We start from the raw sequence: 23,127 nt of genomic DNA, 5'->3' as shown, positions 1-23,127 counted from the left end.
CTGTGGTGCCTCCTTTGCTGGGTCTGTCCTGCTGGTGGGGCAGGACATGCCCTGGGATCATTATGGTGATGCTTAGGACACTATGTACAAGGCATGATTCCCTGAGTATGACTGTTGGGTTGACAGGACTGAGTTTGCTGCTGTTGTTTCTGGTGCCTAGGTTGATGCCCCATGGTCCACCCTCCAATTCTGTTCCTTTGATTTTAGACTTCTTATCAGTTGATACTGAGTGACTTGCCACTTCAGAGAGCATGTAAGAGTCAATCACATTGTTGTCAGTCTGGAGTCACATGCAAACCAGACCAGGTAAGGGTGGCAAATTTCCTTCCCTGAAGGACATTAGTGAATCAGGTGGGTTTTATTTATGACAAAAATTACCCTGGGTCTCTGGACTACAAGCCTAGTGACAATACCACCTCCTGTGTTTTCAGCGATTTGATAGATGTGCAATGGATGTTAGCATGGGATTAAATTTGAACTTTTGTTTGAAATCTGATTTAGATTTACTTAATATTTTTCCAGAGCTGAAGAAAAGAAAGACCTCCCGCTATTTTTCAGAACACTCCCAGCCTATGCAAAATGGTACGAGTATCGCCAAGTCACCTTTAAACATTTCAAGGTAGGACAAAGCATTGTTATTGATTCTTACTGGTAAAATATTATCTAAAAAATATATTTTGTGTAGATATTTGAAGACTTCAGCACTTGAAGACTTGATCACTGGCGGCACAGTGGTTGGCACTGCTGCCTCAGTGCCAGGGACCTGGGTTCAATTCTAGGCTTGGGTCACTGTCTGTACAAAGTCTGCACATTCTCCCTGTGTCCACATGGGTTTCCTCCCAATGCTCCCATTTTGTCCCATAACCCAAAAGATGTGTTGGTAGGCGATGCTAAATTCTCCCACAGAACAGATACAGGTGCGTGGCGACTAGGGGATTTTCATCTGTGAAACTTCAACATCATTGCAGTGTTAATGTAAGCCTACTTGTGACACTAACAAATAATGTTAATCAATCTCTTGCGCTGCTAACTTAAGTCTATTCTGGATGTTAAAAAGTCATTGAATTCACAAACTGATCAGGTGGAAATTCTCTTACTCCAATCGCACATGCGTTCAGCAGATTCACCTAATTTAGATGGGCATACACACGATCAAAATATGTGTGATGCTCTGTCACTGTTACCAGCATTTTGTTAGACTGTCTGGCCCTTAATCTTCAAGCCATCATCCTTTTTTTTCAAATCCTGCCATTGTCTTCTCCTCCTTATCCCTGATCTCCTTCAACCCTACAACTCTCCAAGGTATCTGCATACCTCTGATTTGGGTTTGAATATCCTTGATTTTAACATCACATTTTCTGATTCAAAGTCATATTTTGTTTGATAATGCTCGTGCGAAACACCTTGAAATGCTTTATAATGTTAGAAGTGCTATATAAATGTAAGTTGTTATACAATGTTACAATCAATTAAGTATTAAAAATTTCAAAACAAAGAGTCCTGACCACAATGCCAGTGATTGCTTCCAGTATGAACAGATATTTAGAATTTATTTATCTTTCAACCCGTCTTTTCTGTTTCTCAATGTTGTTGCATCCTTTTCTGAAGGGTCAAAGAGCTAGTTCTTCCAAATAGCAATGAAAAGTTTCCTCAACATTGTAAATTGACTAAACAGAACATAATACAGAATTAAAACTGTAGCTCTACTCAGACATACAGTTTATAGTTTCTATGTGTTATGGAATATTTATGAAGGTTGACGTATTGCAAATCATAGAATGAGAGTGGAAATAAGTTTGGGAAAGTGATATGGATCAATAGGTGGTCAAGGCTATAATTACAATTTAATATGTTTCCTCAGCTACTTGGTTGATTTCATATCTTCCATTTATTTAAAATTGTAGATATATTTTTGTAAAAACTTATTTGAAATGGAATCATGAAGGAAAAGTTCGTGGCTGCTGCATTACTGTGAAATTATTATGTTAAGGAGAAGCGCATATATAAAACTATATGTTATCTTGAAAGAATTAAATGTAGTTCAACAAAATATTACATTGCAAATCGAGATAATATGTGTAACTTTAATTAAGTGAAAATAAACACAGATTAGAACATAAAGTGTGTAAAATATTTGAAGCAGCATATTAATTGAGTTTCTGTAGCATGAAATAAAGCCAATGATGTTACTTGGGAATAATGTTCTGTTGAGATAGTACAATATGTTATTAAATGTAAAAGTGCTAGTATGACATAAGTATAATAATAAAGTTTATGAGTACTGTGATACAACAATGAATGAGAATATACTTCAGAATGTTCTCTCACAATCACTTACTAATTTCTGATTGGTGCTTAACTATTTTTGGATTAATATATTCTCCCAGAATATGGTTTTCCAATGGGAAGTCTTCGCAAGCAGATGTAACTGTTTGGATATTCTGCCAAATTGATAGGATTTTCTTCAAGCCGAATTTCATTCAGACGATCACGGATATAACTGGAGTCTCGGGGCTTGCAGAATGTATTATCCGTAATCGTAGATATATTATTATGCTGGAATGTGGAAAAAGGGTTACAATAAATGTTAAATTTGTCATTTGAGATGTTTTAGTATTTCTGTAATCACATTAATTGCTTGATCTTTTACAAATACTAAAATTTGTAACCTACTCTTTGATAGCTTTCGCCATTAGTTCAAATCATGTTATTCAAACAAACAGTGCTACGTCCATATAATCCCTACAGTGCAGAAGGAGGCCATTCAGCCCACTGAATCAGCACTGACTCTTCGAAAGAGCATCTTATAGAACATAGAACATTACAGCACAAACAGGCCCTTCGGCCCACAAGTTGCGCCGATCACATCTATACCTACCAAGCCATGGAACTATCTGTAACTTCCAATGCCATTAGATCCCATATACTCATCCAGAAGTCTTTAAAAAGACCCCAGCGAGTTTGCCTCTACCACCACCGATGGCAGCCGATTCCACTCACTCACCACCCTCTGAGTGAAAAACTTTCCCCTAACATCTCCTCTGTACTTGCTTCCCAGCACCTTAAACCTGTGTCCTCTTGTAGCAACCATTTCAGCCCTGGGAAATAGCCTCCGAGAATCCACCCTATCTATTCCTCTCAACATTTTATAAACCTCTATCAGGTCACCTCTCAACCTTCGTCTCTCCAGGGAGAAGAGACTTAGCTCCCTCAACCTATCTTCATAAGGCATACCTCCCAATCCAGGCAACATCCTTGTAAATCTCCTCTGCACCCTCTCGATAGCTTCCACATCCTTCCTGTACACAGTACTCCAAGTGGGGTCTGACAAGGGTCCTATAAAGTTGCAGCATTACCTCCCGACTCCTAAACTCAATCCCTCGATTAATGAAGGCCAGTACACCATACGCCTTCTTGACCACATCCTCCACCTGCGGGGCCAATTTAAGAGTCCTATGGACTCGGACCCCAAGATCCTCCTGCTCTTCAACCCAGCTAAGACTCCTACCCTTGATATTGTACTCCTGCACCCTGTTGGTCCTGCCAAAATGGACCACTGCACATTTATCCGTGTTGAAATCCATCTGCCACTTCTCCGCCCAGTCTTGCATCCTATCTATGTCACGCTGCAAATTCTGACATCCCTCCAGACTATCCACAACACCGCCAACCTTCGTATCATCGGCGAACTTACTAACCCATCCCTCCACTTCTTCATCTAGGTCATTTATGAAAATGACAAACAGCAAGGGTCCTAGAACAGATCCCTGGGGCGCTCCACTGGTGACCGACCTCCATGCAGAAAAAGACCCATCCACAACCACTCTGTGCCTTCTGCAGGCAAGCCAGTTCTGGATCCACAAGGCCAAAGCCCCTTGGATCCCATGCCCTCTCACCTTCTCAAGAAGTCTTGCATGGGGGACCTTATCAAATGCCTTGCTGAAGTCCATGTAAACCACATTCACCGCTCTTCCTTTGTCAATGTGTTCAGTCACATTTTCAAAGAACTCAACTAGGCTCGTAAGGCACGACCTGCCCTTGACAAAGCCGTGCTGACTATTCGTGATCATTCTAAACTTCTCTAAATGCTCATAAATCTTGTCCCTCAGAATCCTCTCCATCAACTTTCCAACCATTGAGGTCAGACTCACCAGTCAGTAATTTCCCAGGCTATCTCTGTTCCCTTTCTTGAAAATAGGAACCACATCCGCAATCCTCCAATCCTCCGGAACCTCTCCCGTCTCCATTGTTGATGCAAAGATCATCACCAGGGGCTCTGCAGTCACTTCCCTCACCTCCCACAATAATCTGGGGTACATCTTATCCAGGCTCTCCCCACACTCACCCCCCATCCCTGTAACCTTATGGGTGTTAGCGTGGATAGAGGACTTGTTGTCAAATAGGAGGCAGAGAGTGGGGGTCAATGGGTGCTATTCGGATTGGCGGATGGTGACTAGTGGAGTGCCCCAGGGGTCGGTGCTGGGGCCTCAGCTATTTACCATTTATATAGATGATCTGGAGGAGGGAACCGAGTGTAGGGTGTTGAAATTTGCTGATGACACCAAAACTGGTGGAAAGGCAAATTGTGCGGAGGGTGGGGAGAGTCTACAGAAGGATCTAGATAGGCTGGGCGAATGGGCCAGGAAATGGCAAATGGAATTTAATGTTGGTAAGTGCGAGGTGGTCCGCTTTGGTAGGAATAATGGTAGGAAGGATTATTACTTACGTGGAGAAAAACTGCAGCATGCGATGGTGCAGAGGGACCTCGGGGTCCTTGTGCATGAGTCGCAAAAACCCAGCTTGCAGGTGCAGCAGGTGGTCAGGAAGGCGAATGGGATGCTGGCGTTCATCGCGAGGGGGATTGAATATAAAAGTAGGGAGGTCTTGCTGCGGCTGTATAGGGCATTGGTGAGGCCGCAGCTGGAGTGCTGTGTGCAGTTTTGGGCGCCGTACTTACGCAAGGATATTTTAGCCTTGGAGGGAGTGCAGAGGAGGTTTACTAGGCTGATGCCGGAGTTGAGGGGATTGAGCTATGAGGAGAGGCTGAATAGATTAGGCTTGTACTCGTTAGAGTTTAGAAGAATGAGGGGAGATCTCATTGAGACGTATAAGATGATGAATGGGATGGATAGGATAGAGGTGGAGAGACTCTTCCCACTCAGAAAGGATAGTAGGACTAGGGGGCATAGCCTCAAGATAAAGGGGGGGCGGTTTAGAACAGAGTTGAGGAGGAACTTCTTCACTCAAAGGGTGGTGAATCTCTGGAATTCTCTGCCCGTTGAAGTGGTGGAGGCTGCCTTGCTAAATATTTTTAAGACGCGGGTTGATGGGTTTTTGATGAGAGAGGGGATTAAGGGTTATGGGGAGAGGGCGGGAATGTGGAACTGAGCCACGACAGATCAGCCATGATCTTATTGAATGGCGGGGCAGGCTCGAAGGGCTAGTTGGCCTACTCCTGCTCCTATTTCTTATGTTCTTATGTTCTTACCATGGCCAGCCCACCATATTTGTCTGAAACCTGCCCCTTTCACTTAATTGTGTTCGCATACTAAACGAATCACATTAAACTACCATAAAACAATGTTAGTATGTATGCTTGATCTGCTCCTGGTCTGAATCTGTAACCAACCTCATCTGCATTTTAGTCTGAGCCAACATGGAGCTGCCTCATTTCCTACAGACTTTACCAGAAATCCAGGTTTGCTCACCTTTTGCCTTATTTTGCATCCCTATACCAAAGAAGCTTGGTTACATTCCAAGCTTCAAGTTTACTTGGAGTTGCCTCCCTGTTGCCCACTCAAAATTTGACAGTAACTTCCCTGCCTAGACATGACAAACCTAAAATCAAGATGCAGACTCTGTCTCTGAATGCAGCCTGTGCCACTGTCCTAGTCAATCAGTGATATTTTCAATTGGTCTTGTTCTGTGCCATTGTCCTGACATCTGGTGCAATTTACTTTTTTTTTAACAAAATCATCATTTATAATGTATAATTCAGAACTTCTGTTTTTAGATTATTTTTCTGTACACATATATCATTACAATACCTTGCTTTCATAATGTAACTGGAAATATATATATTTTAAAAAAACAATTTGTAGTAGATTTTTAATACATGGTTGTATATAAAGTGTATTTAATATTCATACATAATTGTAGATTATTTGGTACAATTTACAGTTAAGATATTTAGATTTAGCCATGGATAGTGGTGGATTTGAACATTACCGAAAAAAGAGACATGTTAAAGCTTTTTCAACTTGCACATACCAGGACACTTTGCAACAATACCAATATTAGAGGAAAACAACAATTTATATAAGAGAGTGCTGACTGGTTTTACAAGTGGCTGTGATTGGCAGAAGTGTTGCCATGGAAAATGGTCCAGTTGATGGTGACTGACAGTTCACTACCACGCATTGTTTGAAATTTAAACCAAGCCACTTGAGCCTAATTGGTCAAGGCAATGTCCTGAGGAATGAGTCAGCAAATGGCTATCAATTATTTTAGTTAGCTGAAACAAGTGAAATATGTGTACGTGTTCTTTCTGCCTGCAAAAATAGGGCTCCATGTATTACAAGCACTTGTTTGTCAGGGCAATGAGAGAACAATTATGTTGGCAGATCTGTTGGGAAACAAAGGAATAAAGAAGCTGTAGCTGAAATTTCAATGATTCTCTTTTTCATTTCTCTTTCTTTTGTTTCATATTTGGGGGTAAACTTCACAAAATAAAAATATCCATAAGGAAGGTAGCATTGTTGACAAATTTTCCTTCAATTTAGTTATTTATTGTACAACTGACCTGTAAATGAAGTACTCGGATGGTGTCAGGCAAGTTGGCAGGTACTTCGTCCAGCCGATTAAATCCTAGATAGAGGAATTCAAGTCTAGCCAACTTCTGTAACAAAATCAATATACTCCTCAGTTTTGTTCTCTACACGTTTCTGAATGGTAAAATCAAATGATTTCTTGTCATGCTACTCTCCAGAGCGTTCTAAGTTTGAGAGGCTGGAATAAATGAATATTGCCAAGGCACTTATAATGTTGTTCTTCACTGGCTGCCAGAAAGTTTCAATTAACTACTCCCACCCGGTCATGGGAGAAATATGGAGGGTGATTCTCCCAAAAAACTTCTAAGTGTCAAATTTGTGCGAAAACTGGAGTAAATTACACTTTTTTTTCCAGCAGAAATTTAAAATACATCAGTATGAATCACGTTAAAAAGCAGGGGGTGGGGCCTATCCCTGCTGGGGAGGCCAGCAGCAGAGAGCTGGGTGGACCACTGCGCATGCACTGATCTGTCAGGGGGGAGATAGGCACAAGTGCACTGGCCTCCTCCCCCATCGCCGGCCTCCCAAAAGCCAGCTTCCCAAACCACCCCCCATGTGCAGCCCTGATCACCCCTCCGTCCCACTGATTCCCTTACAGAGTGCCCGCCCACCCCCAACAATTGGGCCCCCATAGGCCCCGCTGGTATGAACCTACTCGGCAGGGGGGGACACACCAACGAGCCCAGAGCCTGCTATTCTGATATTGCTAATCATATTGAAATTGACATTTCAATCGGTGTGAGGCTGATTATGTTTAAAAACATTGCCTGGGAAATGCGCGATCGGCTGAACGTTGTTCGCGAGTCCTACAAAGAACAAAGAACAACCCAGCACGGGAAACAGGCCCTTTGGCCCAACGAGCCCGTGCCGCCGCATCACCCTACACCTATTCTACCCTGCGTGTCTACGAATGGAACCCCACCTTAGCCAGATTCAGGGGAGAATAGTGTCAATTTGGTAAACCAATCAGCCTAAGAGCACATCTTTGGGGGTGTGGGAGGAAACCGGAGCACCCGGAGGAAACCCACGCAACCACAGGGAGAATGCACAAACTCCCACAGACACAGGCCCAAATCCATGTATCTGCACAGCCAGCAGTGCTAGTCACTGAGCTGTTGCGGCGCCCGTCTACCGGTCCAGGATCAAGCACACACACCGACACGAAGTACTAGGCCACTCCTGGAACCTCCAAGAGCAGCCCACGCACGACCCACCGTGTGCATGCCCCTCGTTTGACAACGAGGTGGACCTCCACCTGCAGAATAAAAAGACAAAAACTGTCTCCCACTGATGTCTACTGGCCCATTGCGCCCAGCCACCAGATGTTTAAAGATGTATTAATGGATGTGCACTTGGCTGGCTTGACCAGTATTTATTGCCCATTCCTAATGACCCTTGGGAAGCATAGTCCTACCTGGCAGTCCCAGCCCTAACTATTTTGCATCCTGAGACTGTGACTCTTCGTTCTAGAATCTCCAGCCAGAGAAACAATATCCCTGCATCCAGTCTCCAGCCTTGTCAGAATTTTATGCACTTCAGTTAGATTCCCTTGCATTCTTCTAAGTTCCAGTCAATACAAGCCCAGTTGACCTAATCTCTCTTAATATGACAATCCTGCAATCCCATGAATCACTTTGGTGAACCATCGCTGTCCTTCCTTGATGGCAAATATTTTCTTGGTGGTGATGAGCAGTCTTCTTGAAACGTTGCAATCCCTGTGTTGTAGGTACACTCACAATGCTATAAGAAAGGGAGTTTACTGATGCAACAGTGATGTAGTTCCAAGTCAGAATGGCGACTGACTTTGAGGGAAACTTGCAGGTGGTGGAGCTCCCATTGCATCTACTGCCTTTGTTCTTCTAGTTGGTAGCGGTTGTGGATTTAGAAGCTGTTGTCTAAAGAGCCTTGGTGAGTTTCTGCTGTACATCTTGTACACACTACTGCTACTGTGTGTCTGTAGTAGAGGGAGAGATTGTGTTTGATGCATCAAATAGATTCTTTTGAAGAACTAGCAGAGATGATGCTAAAAGAAATGCAATTTTTATGGTTTATATTGCAATGCCAATTATTGGCATCAACAAGGGAGACCTCTGAGATTTGGGCACAGTTTGAATATCTCCAATAAATGATGTGACTTCTGCAGGCTTGGCCTCCTTGCCTTTTCGTCTATACTTATAACTAAATTCTATGTTTTCTTTTAATTCATTCGTGGGACATGGTTATCACTGGTTGGCCAGCATTTATTGCCCATCCTAGTTGCCCTTGGAGGGTAGTTGAGAGTCAACCATATTGTTGTGGCTCTGGAGTGACATGGAGACCAGACCAGGTCCTTCCCTGAAGGATATTAATGAATCAGATGGGTTTTCTGACAATCGACAATGGTTTCATGGTCATCAGTAGATTCTTAATTCCAGATTTATTTTTATTGAATTCAAGTCCCACCATCTGCCATGGCAGGATTTGAATGTGGGTCCCCAGAACATTAGCTGATTTCTTGATTAATAGTCGAGGGACAATACCGCTAGGTCGTCACCTCCCCAATAACGTAGGCTTCAGCTTCCTTGAAGAATAAATATAATCTTGAACCAAATCTTCTAGATATGCACAATTCTATGCTCAGTAGGATAACTTTTTTGTGGCAATCTGTAATTTTCAGAATTGGCTGTTCGCCTCATGATGATGACATACTTAAGCCATCAAGTACTTCTGCACAGCTGACAATAAATGGAAAGAAGGAATACAGGACCAGGCTGCTAGAATAGGACTGAATGTGCCCTGTGGAAATCCTAGCAGGCTGGTGAAGAAATCAATTCACCCAGCCTCCAAGGAATTCATGCAAATAGTGTATCTTTGAAAAACAGTTGAGTGTCCCATGGTATATTTATGAAATGGGAGTCAGGGAAAGGCAGTCGAAACTCATACTGCCAACCTTGAACTAATAAAAACACAAGATTAAGTTGTGTATTATATAATAGATTCAAATGTGCAGGAGGAAAGAGGCATCAGGCTGAAAAATACTCATTAAGTAATTCTTCATACACTGGTGATTTTTTAAAAGTCAGTCACGGAACATAGAATTTTTGGGAAGGCCTTTTTTATTGCCCATATTAAACACTATGGCTTACCAAGCTATTTCAGAGAGAAGTTAAGAGTCAATCACATTATTCTTGCAATGTGAATCACAAAACACACATACAATTTAAGTCTCCCTTCCTTGAAGGACATTAGTGAATTAGATAGAATTTTATGACAATTTGATATTTTCATGGTCATCATTGCTGATACTAACTTTTTATTCCAGATTTATTTCATGAATTGAATTCATATTTCCCAGTGTTGTGGTGAGATTTGAACACCCCTCTCTTTATCATTATTCTAGGTCTTTGGATTACTAGTCCAGTAAGAAGTCTCACAACAACAGGTTAAAGTCCAACAGGTTTATTTGGTAGCAGAAGCCACTAGCTTTCAGGGTTCTGCCACTTCGTCAGGTGAGTGGGGAGTTCTGATCACAAACAGGGCACATAAAGACACACACTCAATTTACAGAATACTGATTAGAATGTGAGTCCTTACAACTAATCAAGTCTTAAAGGTGCAGACAGTGAGAGTGGAGATAGCATTAAGCATAGGTTAAAGAGACAGGACAGTAAGTGAGATTTTGCAAGCCCAGGCAAGTCATGGGGGTTACAAATAATGTGACATGAACCCAAAATCCTGGTTGAGGCTGTCCTCATGTGTGCAGAACTTGGCTATCGGTCTCTGCTCAGCGACTCTGCGCTGTTGTGTGTCGTGAAGGCCACCTTGGAGAACGCTTACCCAAAGATCAGAGGCCGAATGCCCGTGACTGCTGAAGTATTCGCCAACAGGAAGAGAACAGTCTTGCCTGGTGATTGTCGAGCGGTGTTCATTCATCCGTTGTCGTAGCGTCTGCATGATCTCCCCAGTGTACCATGCCTTGGGACATCTTTTCCTGCAGCATATCAGGTAAACAACGTTGGCTGAGTTGCAAGAGTATGTACCGTTTACCTGGTGGATGGTGTTCTCGTGTGAGATGATGGCATCCATGTCGATGATCTGGTATGTATCGCAGAGATTGCTGTGGCAGCATCGTGTGGTGTCATGGTCACTGTTCTCCTGAAGGCTGGGTTGTTTGCTGCAGACAATTGTCTGTTTAAGGTTGTGCGTATGTGTGAAGGCAAGAAGTGGGGGTGTGGGGATGGCCTTGGCATGATGTTCGTCTTCATCAATGACATGTTGAAGACTCTGGAGAAGATGCCGTAGCTTCTCCACTCCGGGGAAGTACTGGATGACGAAGGGTATTCTGTCCACCATGTCCCATGTTTGTCTTCGTCGGTGCAGTCTTACGCTATGGCGCGTCAGAACTGTCGATCGATCATTCAAGCACCATCTCCTGTTCTTATGAGGGCATCTTTCAGCATCTGGAGGTGTCTATTGCGATCCTCCTCATCTGAGCAGATCCTGTGCATACAGAGGGCTTGTCCGTAGGTGATGGCTCCTTTAAAGTGTTTAGGGTGGAAGCTGATGAAGTGGAGCATCGTGAGGTTATCTGTGGGCTTGTGGTACAGTGAGGTGCTGAGGTGACCATTCTTAATGAAGATGCATGTGTCCAAGAACGCAACCGAGACATCCATTGTTTCGGCATTCTACACCAGCATCCCCCACGACAATGGCATTACTACAACTGCCTCAGTACTGAACGCCGACAACTGCCAGTTTCCAGATGCAATTTTACAACTCATCAGCTTCATCCTGTTACAATTTGGCAATAATGGTGTCAATGGGAAGTCAAGTAGCTTTGATGTAAGATTTTAACACGGTAGGGTCCAGCTGCTCGTGGGAGTTATGTGCCCACATGATGGTGAAATCATGAATAATGAGCCTGCTTTTCAATGGGAGTCAATTAGCTAGGTTCCAGCAATGCAAGGGCAACATTGATTTGTACAGTTACTCAACAGCAAATTGTGGTATAGTACCCAAACGGAGGAGACTTTGGAGCAATATTGGCATGTCTTGAAAATTTTAAAAAAGAGATAGTCCTCTTGTAAGATAACAAAGACTCTTATCGAAACTAGCAAACAAAATCAGTGTACATTTCAAAATTGAACAGAACTGTTATTGCAACTCTGGTCAAAGAGATTTCCAAGTTAATCTCCACTCAGGCTGCACCCTAGCTGCTGCAATTCCAGATATCACCCCTGTTGGAAAGATTCTTTAAAAAAGAGAACCACATATCCAAGGCCAGGATGATTGGAAGGAATCTGCTTTCAGAGACTTCAATACCATTTTCCTGCTGACACATGTCAAGATCTCTGTTCAATCATGATTGACTTCTCCTGCCAGGGGAATGGGAACCTATGTAAGGAGCCCAAGAAGGAGGGAGCATGGGCAAAATGTGGGGAGAAGGTTCCAATTACATCAAAAATCAGGAAAAAAATTAAAAGGAAGGAGAACTCAGGAGATGTTTTTGATGGAAGTGTAAGAATTCACGAAGAAGGTACAAAAACTAGCATAAGGGCACTTTACATGAATGCTCGTAGCATTTGAAACAAGGTATATGAGTTGACGGCACAAATCATTGCGAATGAGTATAATTTGGTGGCCATTACAGAGACATGATTGCAGGATGGTCATGACTTGGAGTTAAATACCCAGGGGTATCAGACTGTTCGGAGGGACTGGCAGGAAAGTAAAGGAGGTGGTGTAGCTCTGATATTTAAGGGTGACATCAGGGCGGTAGTGAGAGCTGATGTAGGTTCTACGGAAAAAAAGATTGAATCCATTTGGGTGGAAATTAGAAATAATAAGGAGAAAAAGTCACTGATAGGCGTAGTCTATAGGCCACCAAATAATAACATCATGTGGGGGCGAGAAATAAATAAAGAAGTAACTGATGCATATAAAAATGGTACAGCAATCATCATGGGGGATTGTAATCTACATAGCAATTGATCAAACCCTGTCGGTCAAGGCAGCTTGGAGGAGTTCATAGAATGTATCTGTGATAGTTTCCTTGAACAGTATGTAATGGAACCTATGAGGGAGCTAGCTATCCTTGACCTGGTCTTGTGTAATGAGACAGGAATAATTAATGACCTGCAGTTAGAGATCCCCTCGGAAGACGATCACAGTATGGTTGAATTTAAAATACAGATGGAGTGTGAGAAGGTAAAATCCAATACCAGTGTGTTGTGCTTCAACAAAGGAAACGACAATGGGATGAGGGAGGAGTTGACTAAGGTAGACTGAGAGTAAAACCTTTATGGTGGGATAATTGAGGAACAGTGGAGGACTTTCAAAGCAACCTTTCATAGTGCTCAGCAAAAGTATATACCACTGAAAAGGAAAGACGAGATAAAAAGGTATTTAGCTATGCATATCTAAGGAAATAAAGGAGGGTATAAAATTCAAAGAAAATGCATTCAAAATGGCAAAGATTAGTGGAAAGAGGATTGGGAAGTCTTTAAAGGTCAACAGGAAGCCTCAAAAAAAGCTATGAAGAAAAGTAAGTTGGATTATGAGAGTAAACCAGCTCAGAATATAAAAACAGATAGCAAAAGTTTCTAAAATATATAAAACAAAAAACAGTGGCTAAATTTGTCATTTAGAGAATGCGAAGGGGCTTGTAATAACTGGAAATGAAAAAATGGTTGAGGCATTGAACAGGTATTTTGTGTCAGCCTTCACAGTGGAAGACACAAATAACATGCCAAAAATTGATGACTGGAAGGCTATGGCAGGTGAGGACCTAGAAACTATTATTATCATGAAAGAGGTAGTGTTGGGCAAGCTATTGGGGCTAAAGGTAGACAAGTCTCTTGGCCCTGATGGAATGCATCTCACAGTACTGAAAAAAGTGGCAGGGGGAATAGCAAATGCACTATGGAATGATTCCCGCAGATTTGAAAACAGCAAATGTGATACCACTGTTTAAAAAAGGAGGTAGACAAAAAGCGGGTGACTATAGGCCGGTTAGCTTAACTTCTGCAGTAGGAAAAATGCTTGAATCTATCATCAAGGAAGAAATAGCAAGATATCAGGCTATAATTTGTCCCATTGGTAACACGCAGCACGGCTCATGAAGGGCAGGTCATGTTTGACTAATTTGGTGGAATTCTTTGAGAACATTACATGCATAGTGGACAGTGGGGAACTTGTGAATGTGGTTTATCTGGATTTCGAAAAGGCATTTGACAAGGTGTCGCACAAGATAAAGGTGCACTGTGTTACGGGAAAGGTATTTGCATGGATAGAGGATTGGTTAACTAACAGAAAGCAAAGAGGGGGGTAAATGGGTGTTTTCCTGTTTGGTGATCAGTGATTAGTGGTGTGCCTCAGGGATCAGTTTTACATAGATGATTTGGAGTTGGAGATCAAATGTAGTGTGCCATAATTTGCAGATGACATTAACATGAGTGGCAGAGCAAAGTGTGCAGAGGATGCTGAAAGCCTGCAAAGAGAGATAGATAGTCTAAATGAGTGGGCGAGAGTCTGGCAGGTGGAGTACAATGTTGGTAAATGAGTCACTCATTTTGGTAGGAATAACAGCAAAATGGATTCTTATTTGAATGGTAAAAAAATTCCAACATGCTGCTGTGCGGAGGGACCTGGGTGTCCTTGTGCAAAAGTCACAAGGAATTGGTTTGCAGATACAGCAGGTAATAAAGGAGGCAAATGGAATTTTGTCCTTCATTGCTCGAGGCATGGAGTTTGAAAACAGCGAGGTTACGTTGCAGCTGCATAAGGTGCTAATGAGGCTTCACCTGGAGTACTGTTACCGTTTTGGTCTCCTTACTTGAGGAAGGAGATATGGCATTGGAGGGGGTGCAGAGGAGATTCACTAGTTTGATTCCAGAGTTGAGAGGGTTGGCTTATAAGGAGACACTGAGTAAACTGGGGCTATACTCATTGGAATTCAGAAGAATGAGGGGAGATCATATAGAAACATATAAGATTATGAAGGGAATAGGTAAGATAGAAGCAGGGAAGTTGTTTCCACTGGCTGGTGAAACTAGAACTAGGGGGCATGGCCTCAAAGTAAGGGGGAGCAGATTTAGGACTGAGGAGGAACTTCTTCACATGAAGGTTTGTGAATCTGTGGAATTCCCTGCCCAGTGAAGCAGTTGAGGCTACCTCATTGAATGTTTTTAAGACAAGGATAGATAAATCTTTGAACAATAAAAGAATTAAAGGTTATGGTGAGCAGGCAGGTAAGTGGAACTGAGTCCATGAAAAGATCAGCCATGATCTTATTGAATGGCAGAGCAGACTCGAAGGGCCAGATGGTCTACTCCTGCTCCTAGTTCTTATGTTCTTATGTTCTCGAGGAAATAGGACAGAGGGGAAAATGCAGATAAGCAAACGTTGTTCACATGGTAGGGGAATGTGGTGTACAATGTATATAGTTCATGTAAGCAAACATGTGAACGTGGCACATAGAAAAGGTGGGACTTTTTGAGATGTGTGTGATTAAATAATATTCTTTAGTTTTAAACCTATGAAAATCTGCTACTGTTTTTATAAATTAACTAAACGCAAAAGAGAGCTTAGAAGCACGCAGTCTAACATTCCAAAACAACCATATTGATCACACACGGTAAGGGAAGGGAGTTGATAGTTTCAGTTTATTTCTCCTCCTCTGGTCTGTAACAGCGCAGATCCTTGAAGATGGCAGGATGTATTCAGACAGTGCACAGGAGCTTAGAATTCATCAGAACATGAAATCAGGCAACATAGACTGAACCATTATAAAGCTCTGGTTATGTACCCAATTCTTATCTCTGCATTTGAGAAAGGATATGAGAGTATCTGAGAGGATGCAGAGATTTCCCAAAATGGTTCCTAGCGTAAAGGATTTTAGTAATAAGGTTAGGTTGGGGAAGCTGAAGTTGTGCTCCTTGGGGCAAACAAGAGTGAGGGGAGATTTTATAGATGTGTTCACAATTATGAGGGTAAATAAGGTAGGGAACTGTTCCCATAAACTGACAGTCTGAGAGTGATGGAAATGGAGTTAATTAAGTGGATTGATGATTCAGATGCAAATTGGATAGGCATTTGAAAGCAATATACATGCAAGGCCATGGGGATATGAATGAGAGTAACTGGTTTGCTCTATAGAGAATTGGCATAGACTTGATGATAGCCAGAGAGTGTGATCGGCTGGGGTGGCCAGTTGCACAGAATAGAGAGATCTGTGCTTGTGCAGTTGTGCCATCTTGTGTGAGCAGTCGGCTTTCCGATTACCTTAGGCCTGGCCACACCCCCTACTGGTGGGATTCAGATCATGCAAGAAATGCTGCACAAAGTGCCGGAAGAATTTACCCCAGAGGATTATGGGTGCTCTGTTGTTCAATATATTTAAAGTGAGGTTGGACACATCTTTGGTCTCAGGGAATTATGAGATGTGGGGAGTGGGCAAGAAAATGGAGTAGAAGCCCAAGATCAGCCATGACCCCCACAATGACTGGTGGAGCAGGCTTGATGGGCTGAATGGTCTACTCCTGCTCCTATTTCTTGTGTTCTTGATGCCTCCTTTTGTGCTATAATAGCTTTAAGATATTGCCTTAAAATAGTGTTATTAACTTGAATAGAATAATGAAGTTGGATCCATTGCCATGTTATTAAAAAATTACCTTAAAAGCGTTGCGTTTGATTCCATTGCTTTTAATACGGTTGTGTTGTGCAGCAAGAATTCTGAGTTTTGGAGGTAAGGCAGGCAAACGGACCAGCCTGTTTTCAGAAAGTGACAGGTGCTCCAGGTTTGGAAGTTGTGAGAAGGCTTTATCTTCTATTTCGGTAATCATGTTTCCAGTAAGATCGATCCTCTTTAGAGTTGCTTCATTTAGGATGAAACAAAGACAGTGACACAATTTATCGACCAGTTTTACTATTTACTCAGTACAATGTTTTCCTTAAAAGTAAGCTTCTTTCACAATATAAGACACAGTGAGGAGCATCCTTACCTCTGAAGCCAAAGCTCCAGTTTCAAGTCCCACTCCAGGACTTCATTGACCAATGAAGATATAACCATAAAATCCTATAGTGCAGAAAGAGGCTATTTAGCCCACTATGTCTGCATCAACCCCATCCAGACACTATTCCCAGAACCCCATGTATTTATCTTAGTCCACCGCCATTAAGAGGCAATTTAGCATTGCCAATCAACTGAACTTGCACATCTTTGTACCATGAGAGGAAACCCACCCAGGCAAGGGGAGAATGTGCAAGCTCCACACAGACAGTTACTTGAGGCCGGAATTGAACCCGGGTCCCTGGTGCTGTGAGGCAGCTAACCACTGTGCCACCGTGTCGCCCTTTGATGACCAAACAACATGCAAATCCTTCCAGCACATGCCAAAGGACTGATTCCTGGTCAGCCACGTAAGGGAAAAGATGTTTGAACCTCTACCATCACTATTCATAACTCCAGACTACAGCATGCATGTAAAAGCATATGTTGTTGCTGCAACTTAGACTCTGAGGGAACTGTAACACATCATCATCATACTTAGTTCTCTTCTTCTTTAGCATTATCCCTTTTTTCCTGAGCTTATAAATGAACACAGGTAGAATATCTGTTTGACTAATATAGAGAATACACATTCTGGCTGTATGGGCACATTTAATTTATTTCATTCAGAGAGCTTTGGCACAGATTGATAACAACCAGAGCTCAGGAACTCCTAACTGCTTTTAAGGACCCTGCTTAAGTTTAACTTGTCAGAATGACACAGCTTTATCATTACAGAGAACAGATGCCCAGCCAGGATCATCTAATCCATTAGGGCATTGGGTTACAATAATGTCTGGGGATGAGCAGTAAGTACCTTATTCCTAAGGCAGAAATTTCTGTTTATGAGATTAAGAATGGTGGTGGGTAGTTCAAGCAGTGCCCTGCTCGCTAGCCAGAATGCCTGGAACTGCTGCCCAATTTCACACTTGGAAGTTCATTGATTATGCACAGGTGCGTATTGAGCTGATTGACTTGGTGGGCTGAAAACTGATTTATCCATCAGCTGGCAGGTTTGAAGGTACCAGCACATATTTAAATGTCAATCCAACAAAGACATTTTACTCTCTCCAGCTCACCTTTTTCACAAGACCTTCAGAGATGGCATTAAGCCAGACGGAATAGGTGAGTAACCCAAAAAGGAAGGCTGCACTATGTTTCAGTCACCAGACCCTTGAGATTTTGATCTGAGGTGTCCAGGCCCACAAGAACATCCTATACCTCAACAATGGGTTGAGGAAGCTCTGCAACTTCACCTCTTTATCCTGGGAGGCTGTCACCCAGGTAGTTGGCATGGTTGATAACCATGCCTGAAGCGCTGTCCAGTGCAGGAAGGGGATGAATGATCTCATCCGCTCAGTCAGGGTATTTCATCTCTTAACGCCCCCCTGAATCAAACTCTCATCATGATGTCATGTACTGAAATGGCTACTCTCTTCATTGATCACATTCATCCATTAGTGGGGAACACATCTCAACATTCATTTCTCACAGACACTTTACATCATCATTCCATCTGTTGCTCACACTCCAATCTCTGACTTTTCTGGGGAGGGCTCACAACACACATGAGATATGCATTTCACCCAACCTCCTTTTCATCCCGTCCGTCCACATGCTTTTCTTTCTTCCTCAAAGGCCAAGCCTGCAAACCACAAGTAGGAAAGAGCCCAACCGGGGAGAAACAGCTGAGACTATTGAATTACAGATAACTATAAACAACCTTGCCCCATCACTCTAAAAAAAATATTGATTTAGTGAGTTGCTTCACCAATTCTTGTTTGGAAGTTGGAGCTGGAACTCATTTCCTGAATAATTTCCAAACTTCTGTCATGTACTAAATCAGCTTCCTGCTTTTTTGAGGCACCAGATCAAAAGCAGTATGGAAATCAGTGGAAAAAATGTATGTGGATTCTCTCTGAGCTTTACAATGTTCCATGATCTCAGCCACAATCTTAGGTGAAAAAAAAATCCTTTTCTCCTTTCTGATTTAATTTCCGGTTTCTAATGTAACCAATATATGTTACAAAAATCCAAAGAGTTCATTAATAATCAGTGAAGAACCTCTAATGTTTGATCTCATTAGTATCCCTTTATTATTTGCATAACTGTGTGTCAACAACGATAAGCATTTATAAAATTATTATAGAGTTAAACAAATGTGATTTTCTTTATAAAATTTGTTGAATAGTTATAGAGTCGTAGAGGTTTACAGCATGGAAACAGGCCCTTTGGCCCAATTTGTCCATGCGGCCCTTTTTTTTAAACCCCAAACCTAGTCCCAATTGCCCACATTTGGCCTGTATCCCTCTGTACTCATCTTACCCACATAACTGTCTAAGTGCTTTTTAAAAGACAAAGTTATACCCGCCTCTACTACTACTGCTGGCAGCTTGTTCCAGACACTCACCACCTTCTGTATGAAAAAATTGCCCCTCTGGACAGTTTTGTATCTCTCCCCTCTCATCTTAAACCTATGCCCTCTAGTTTTAGACTCCCCTACCTTTGGGAAAAGATATTGACTATCTAGCTGATCTATGTCCCTCATTATTTTATAGACCTCTATGAAATCATCCCTCAGCCTTCTACACTCGAGAAAAAAGTGCCGTCTATCTAGCCTCTCCTTAGAACTCAAACCATCAAGTCCCGGTAGCATCCTAGTAAATCATTTCTGCACTCTTCCAATTTAATAATTCTTTATATAATATGGTGACCAGAACTGTACACAGTATTCCAAGTGGGGCCTTACCAATGTCTTGTACAACTTCAACAAGATGTCCCAAGTCCTGTATTCAGTGTTCTGATCAATGAAACCAAGCATGCTGAATGCCTTCTTTATCACTTTGTCCACCTGTGACTCCACTTTCAAAGAGCTATGTAACCCTAGATCTCCTTGTTCTGCAACTCTCTCCAACGCCCTGCCATTAACTGAGCAAGTCCTGCCCTGGTTCAATCTACCAAAATGCATCACCTCAATTTATCTAAATTAAACTCCATTTGCCATTCATCAGCCCACTGGCCCAATTGATCACAATCCCCTTGCAATCTGAGATAACCTTCTTCACTGTCCACTATGCCACCAATCCTGGTTATCTTCTATGGTGTTGATATCTCTACTATCCAGTTACAGCAAATAACAATGTACTCACGGAAATCAGCAAAATCTTTTACAGTGACCTTTTTAATCTGGTTGAACCGTGCGTAAAGGTATGATGTTTCTTTAGGCAACATTGGAATTGCTTCAGTGTTGGTCTCATCACAATACACAGAACCAGTTAGACAAACACATAAAAGGCAAGTTGGCATGTCTGAAATACAGAAGAATTACATTAGTAGAACTTTGATCACTTTAATGCACTATTGTTCATATAAATAACCTGTTTGACACATTATCTATGAGGTCTGTGTCTGCTTCCAGATTCTCTCTGATGTTTGTGCGCATGGATTCTTTGACTGCAGCCACAGTCATTTTCTCAGATCTGTTTAACATCAAAGTATATAAGAAAGATTGCTACAACTACCACAGTCAACAGGCTCATAACCAACCAATATTTTAATTACAGCATGCTTGCAAAGCATATATTTTTGAATGCATATATTTTGAAATTGAGCAAACCAATCTGCAAGATAGATATTTGGTGAATAATGGATTTTTATCATTGTTGGTATAATAAAAGAAAATTGCACTTTCCCAAAACAAAACGGTTATGGAAATGTATATGTGGCTAGGGTTTGAATTCAGTTCCCATACTGAATACATGGGATATTATTGCATTTCTGGGCACTTGATTTCAGAGTTATGTTAAAAGATAAAGACCAGAATCTTCCCAAAACAAAACCCCTTGCATAGCCCCTTCTGCACAGCTGCTCCTCTTGTGTAGCCCCCATGTGTGACCCCCCCCATTACACAAATTTCTCCTGCAGAGCTCCCCCTTGCCAACCAACCTTCCTTTGCATAGGCCTCCCCTTCATGACACTCCTCTCCCAGAGTTCCTCCTTGCATACTATCCCCTCTTGCAGAGTTTCCCCCTGCATAAAGCTCCCGGTCATTACGCATATCCCCCTGTATTACTCTACCCCCTTGACTACCCTGACACATTTATGGTGCCCAACTGGGCACAGCCAGGGTGCCAACCAGGCACTGCCAGTGTGATAACTGAGGACTGCCAGGGTGCCAGGTGGGCACGGCCCGATGGGTACTACCTGGCCATATGCCTGACCATCTGCGGGCTTCTTGGCCCCCGATCCCCCGGCATGGTCATGGCATCTGGTCCCTGCCAATGCAGAGAAGTATTCATGTCTCATTAGCATGATGTCTCGTTAGCAAGGGAAGAAGCAGCCATGAGGCCAGGAGATGCTGTGTGGGAGCAGGTTAGTACTTTTAACTCACCTTAGTTTTATGTTAATATGCTTCGTACCCAAAAAGGATGCTAAGCCATTCTCATCAGCAAAACTTGGCTGGGAGGATATGAAACCAGCTCATCACACTTTTCGACTAGTGAAGTTTACTTTGCCTTTGAGACTGAATAAAAAGTGTCCATTTATCGGAAAACAAATTTGAACCAAATCCAAAATATACATAAAAGATTAATTCAAACTGCGCAAGCTGTTGATCCGATTGTAGGAATTTATTTCTTTTTTAAACAATTGTGAATGTAACTTTATCCTAATCAACAACTTAAATAAAAAATTCACACTCCTGCAAGCAAAATTGAAAAATAGAAGTTGTGCAATTAGCAATGATGTTCACCAGAAAAGTCCACTCAAACTTCTAATACTACCAGAATGCAATGGGCATCGTTTTTGGAATGTGAGGAAATGTAGTTTTAGTTTTTTATTTTCTTTATTTCCCGTTGCAGTTTAGATTTTAATTGGGAATTTGAACTGTATCATCTAATTTCTGCTATGATCTTTTGTAGGAAGCAATACAGTTGTACCATTTAAATGAAATAGCTATACATAGAGAAATGGAAGACAAAATGAGTTAGTACTAACCAATAGATGGATCCTCTGATTCAGGTTCTTGTGTTGGGGACCTGATATGGCGTACATGTTCTATTTCATGATTTGTGTTGGCATGATCAAACATGGAGATGGTCTCTTCTTCTAGCTTTCAACAAAAAAATACGTTTTTTTTGATCAAATTTGTTTTTCCCCTGTATGCACTTAGACCAATAACAAACTACATGCAGATTTCACCTTAAGCACCACAATAAATTCCTACTAGTGTAAGCTTCACATTTCACTTCACAAGAGGGCTTCGTGATAGGCACAGTGATTAAGCAATGTTGCCTCACAGCACCAGGGACCCAGGTTCAATTCTGGCCCTGAGTGACTGCCGGATTCAATTCCAACCTTGAGTGACTGTTTATGTGAAATGTGTCTGTATGGGTTTTTTCTGGGTGCTCCAGTTTCTTCCCACAGTCCAAAGATATGCAGGTTAAGTTGATTGGCTATCTGAATTGTCCCTAAGTGTCCCAAAATGTATAGGTTAGGGTAATTATGCGGCATGTATGGGGTGGCACAGTGGTTAACACTGCTGCCTCACAGTGCCAGGGACCTGGATTTGATTCCCAGCTTTGGGTCACTGCACGTGTGGAGTTTGCACATTCTCATTCCCATGTCTGCGTGGGCTTCCTCTGGGTGCTCCGGTTTCCTCCCAAAGTCTGAAAGACGAGTTAGTTAGGTGCATTGTCCCAAACAGGCGCTGGAGTGTGGCGACTAGGGGAATTTCACAGTAACTTCATTGCAGTGTTAATGTAAACCTTACTTGTGGCTACTAAATAAAGCTTTACATTTTTAACTTTTTTTAGTGGGACAAACATATGGCGTTACAGGGATATGGCCTGGTTAAGATTCTCTGTTGGACAGTCGGTTCAGATTTGATGGGCTGAGTGGTTTCCTTCTGCGTTCTAGGGATTCAGTGATTTGGTTAATGTTTTTCTGTAGCAGAGATTATGAACTCAGTTCTGCCGTTGGATGAAGCCAGCAATTATTCAGTGTAACAGTCTCATTTTCTTTCCATTAGCTAACGAATCAGGTAATTGCTTTCTCTCTTCCAAATATAATCCTTCTCCTTTGTACAAGATGGAGAAAAAAACTTGCCTGGGTTACAGCATCATTGCGACTCTCATGAATCTATTCAATGAGGCTGAGATTACATCTTAGTTTGCCCCTGACTTTCCCATCTCAATGTCTGTGTGCCAACTTGTTCACTGATAAATAAAATAACAAAGCACATTATCTAGCCTCCTCTAATAATGTTAGGTA

At 42.1% G+C, this 23,127-nt stretch overlaps 2 protein-coding genes across 3 annotated transcripts in view; one reads left to right on the top strand and one right to left on the bottom strand.

The window, feature by feature from the left end:
- The window catches only part of cenpp (centromere protein P), a 253,450-nt gene that overhangs the window by 51,045 nt on the left and 179,278 nt on the right, over positions 1–23,127 (top strand). For both annotated transcript variants that reach the window (XM_080181798.1, XM_080181799.1), the window contains exon 6: positions 523–619. In XM_080181798.1, the coding sequence (XP_080037924.1) occupies positions 523–619 (97 nt within the window). The remainder of the gene's footprint in view (positions 1–522; positions 620–23,127) is intronic.
- The window catches only part of ogna (osteoglycin, paralog a), a 29,409-nt gene continuing 8,346 nt past the window's right edge, over positions 2,065–23,127 (bottom strand). Inside the window, exons 2-6 of the mRNA XM_080181797.1 lie at positions 21,853–21,967; positions 20,007–20,165; positions 16,481–16,683; positions 6,803–6,898; positions 2,065–2,556 (exon numbers count right to left, since the gene is read on the bottom strand). Of these exons, the coding sequence (XP_080037923.1) occupies positions 2,371–2,556; positions 6,803–6,898; positions 16,481–16,683; positions 20,007–20,165; positions 21,853–21,967 (759 nt within the window). The 3' untranslated portion in view covers positions 2,065–2,370. The remainder of the gene's footprint in view (positions 2,557–6,802; positions 6,899–16,480; positions 16,684–20,006; positions 20,166–21,852; positions 21,968–23,127) is intronic.

Source organism: Carcharhinus amblyrhynchos, chromosome 3 (genome assembly GCF_965287045.1).
Source record: "Carcharhinus amblyrhynchos chromosome 3, sCarAmb.v2.hapA, whole genome shotgun sequence".
Taxonomy (NCBI): Eukaryota; Metazoa; Chordata; class Chondrichthyes; order Carcharhiniformes; family Carcharhinidae; genus Carcharhinus; species Carcharhinus amblyrhynchos.
The sequence above is the reverse complement of the archived record's forward strand: the minus strand, read 5'-3'. Positions and strand labels throughout refer to the sequence as shown.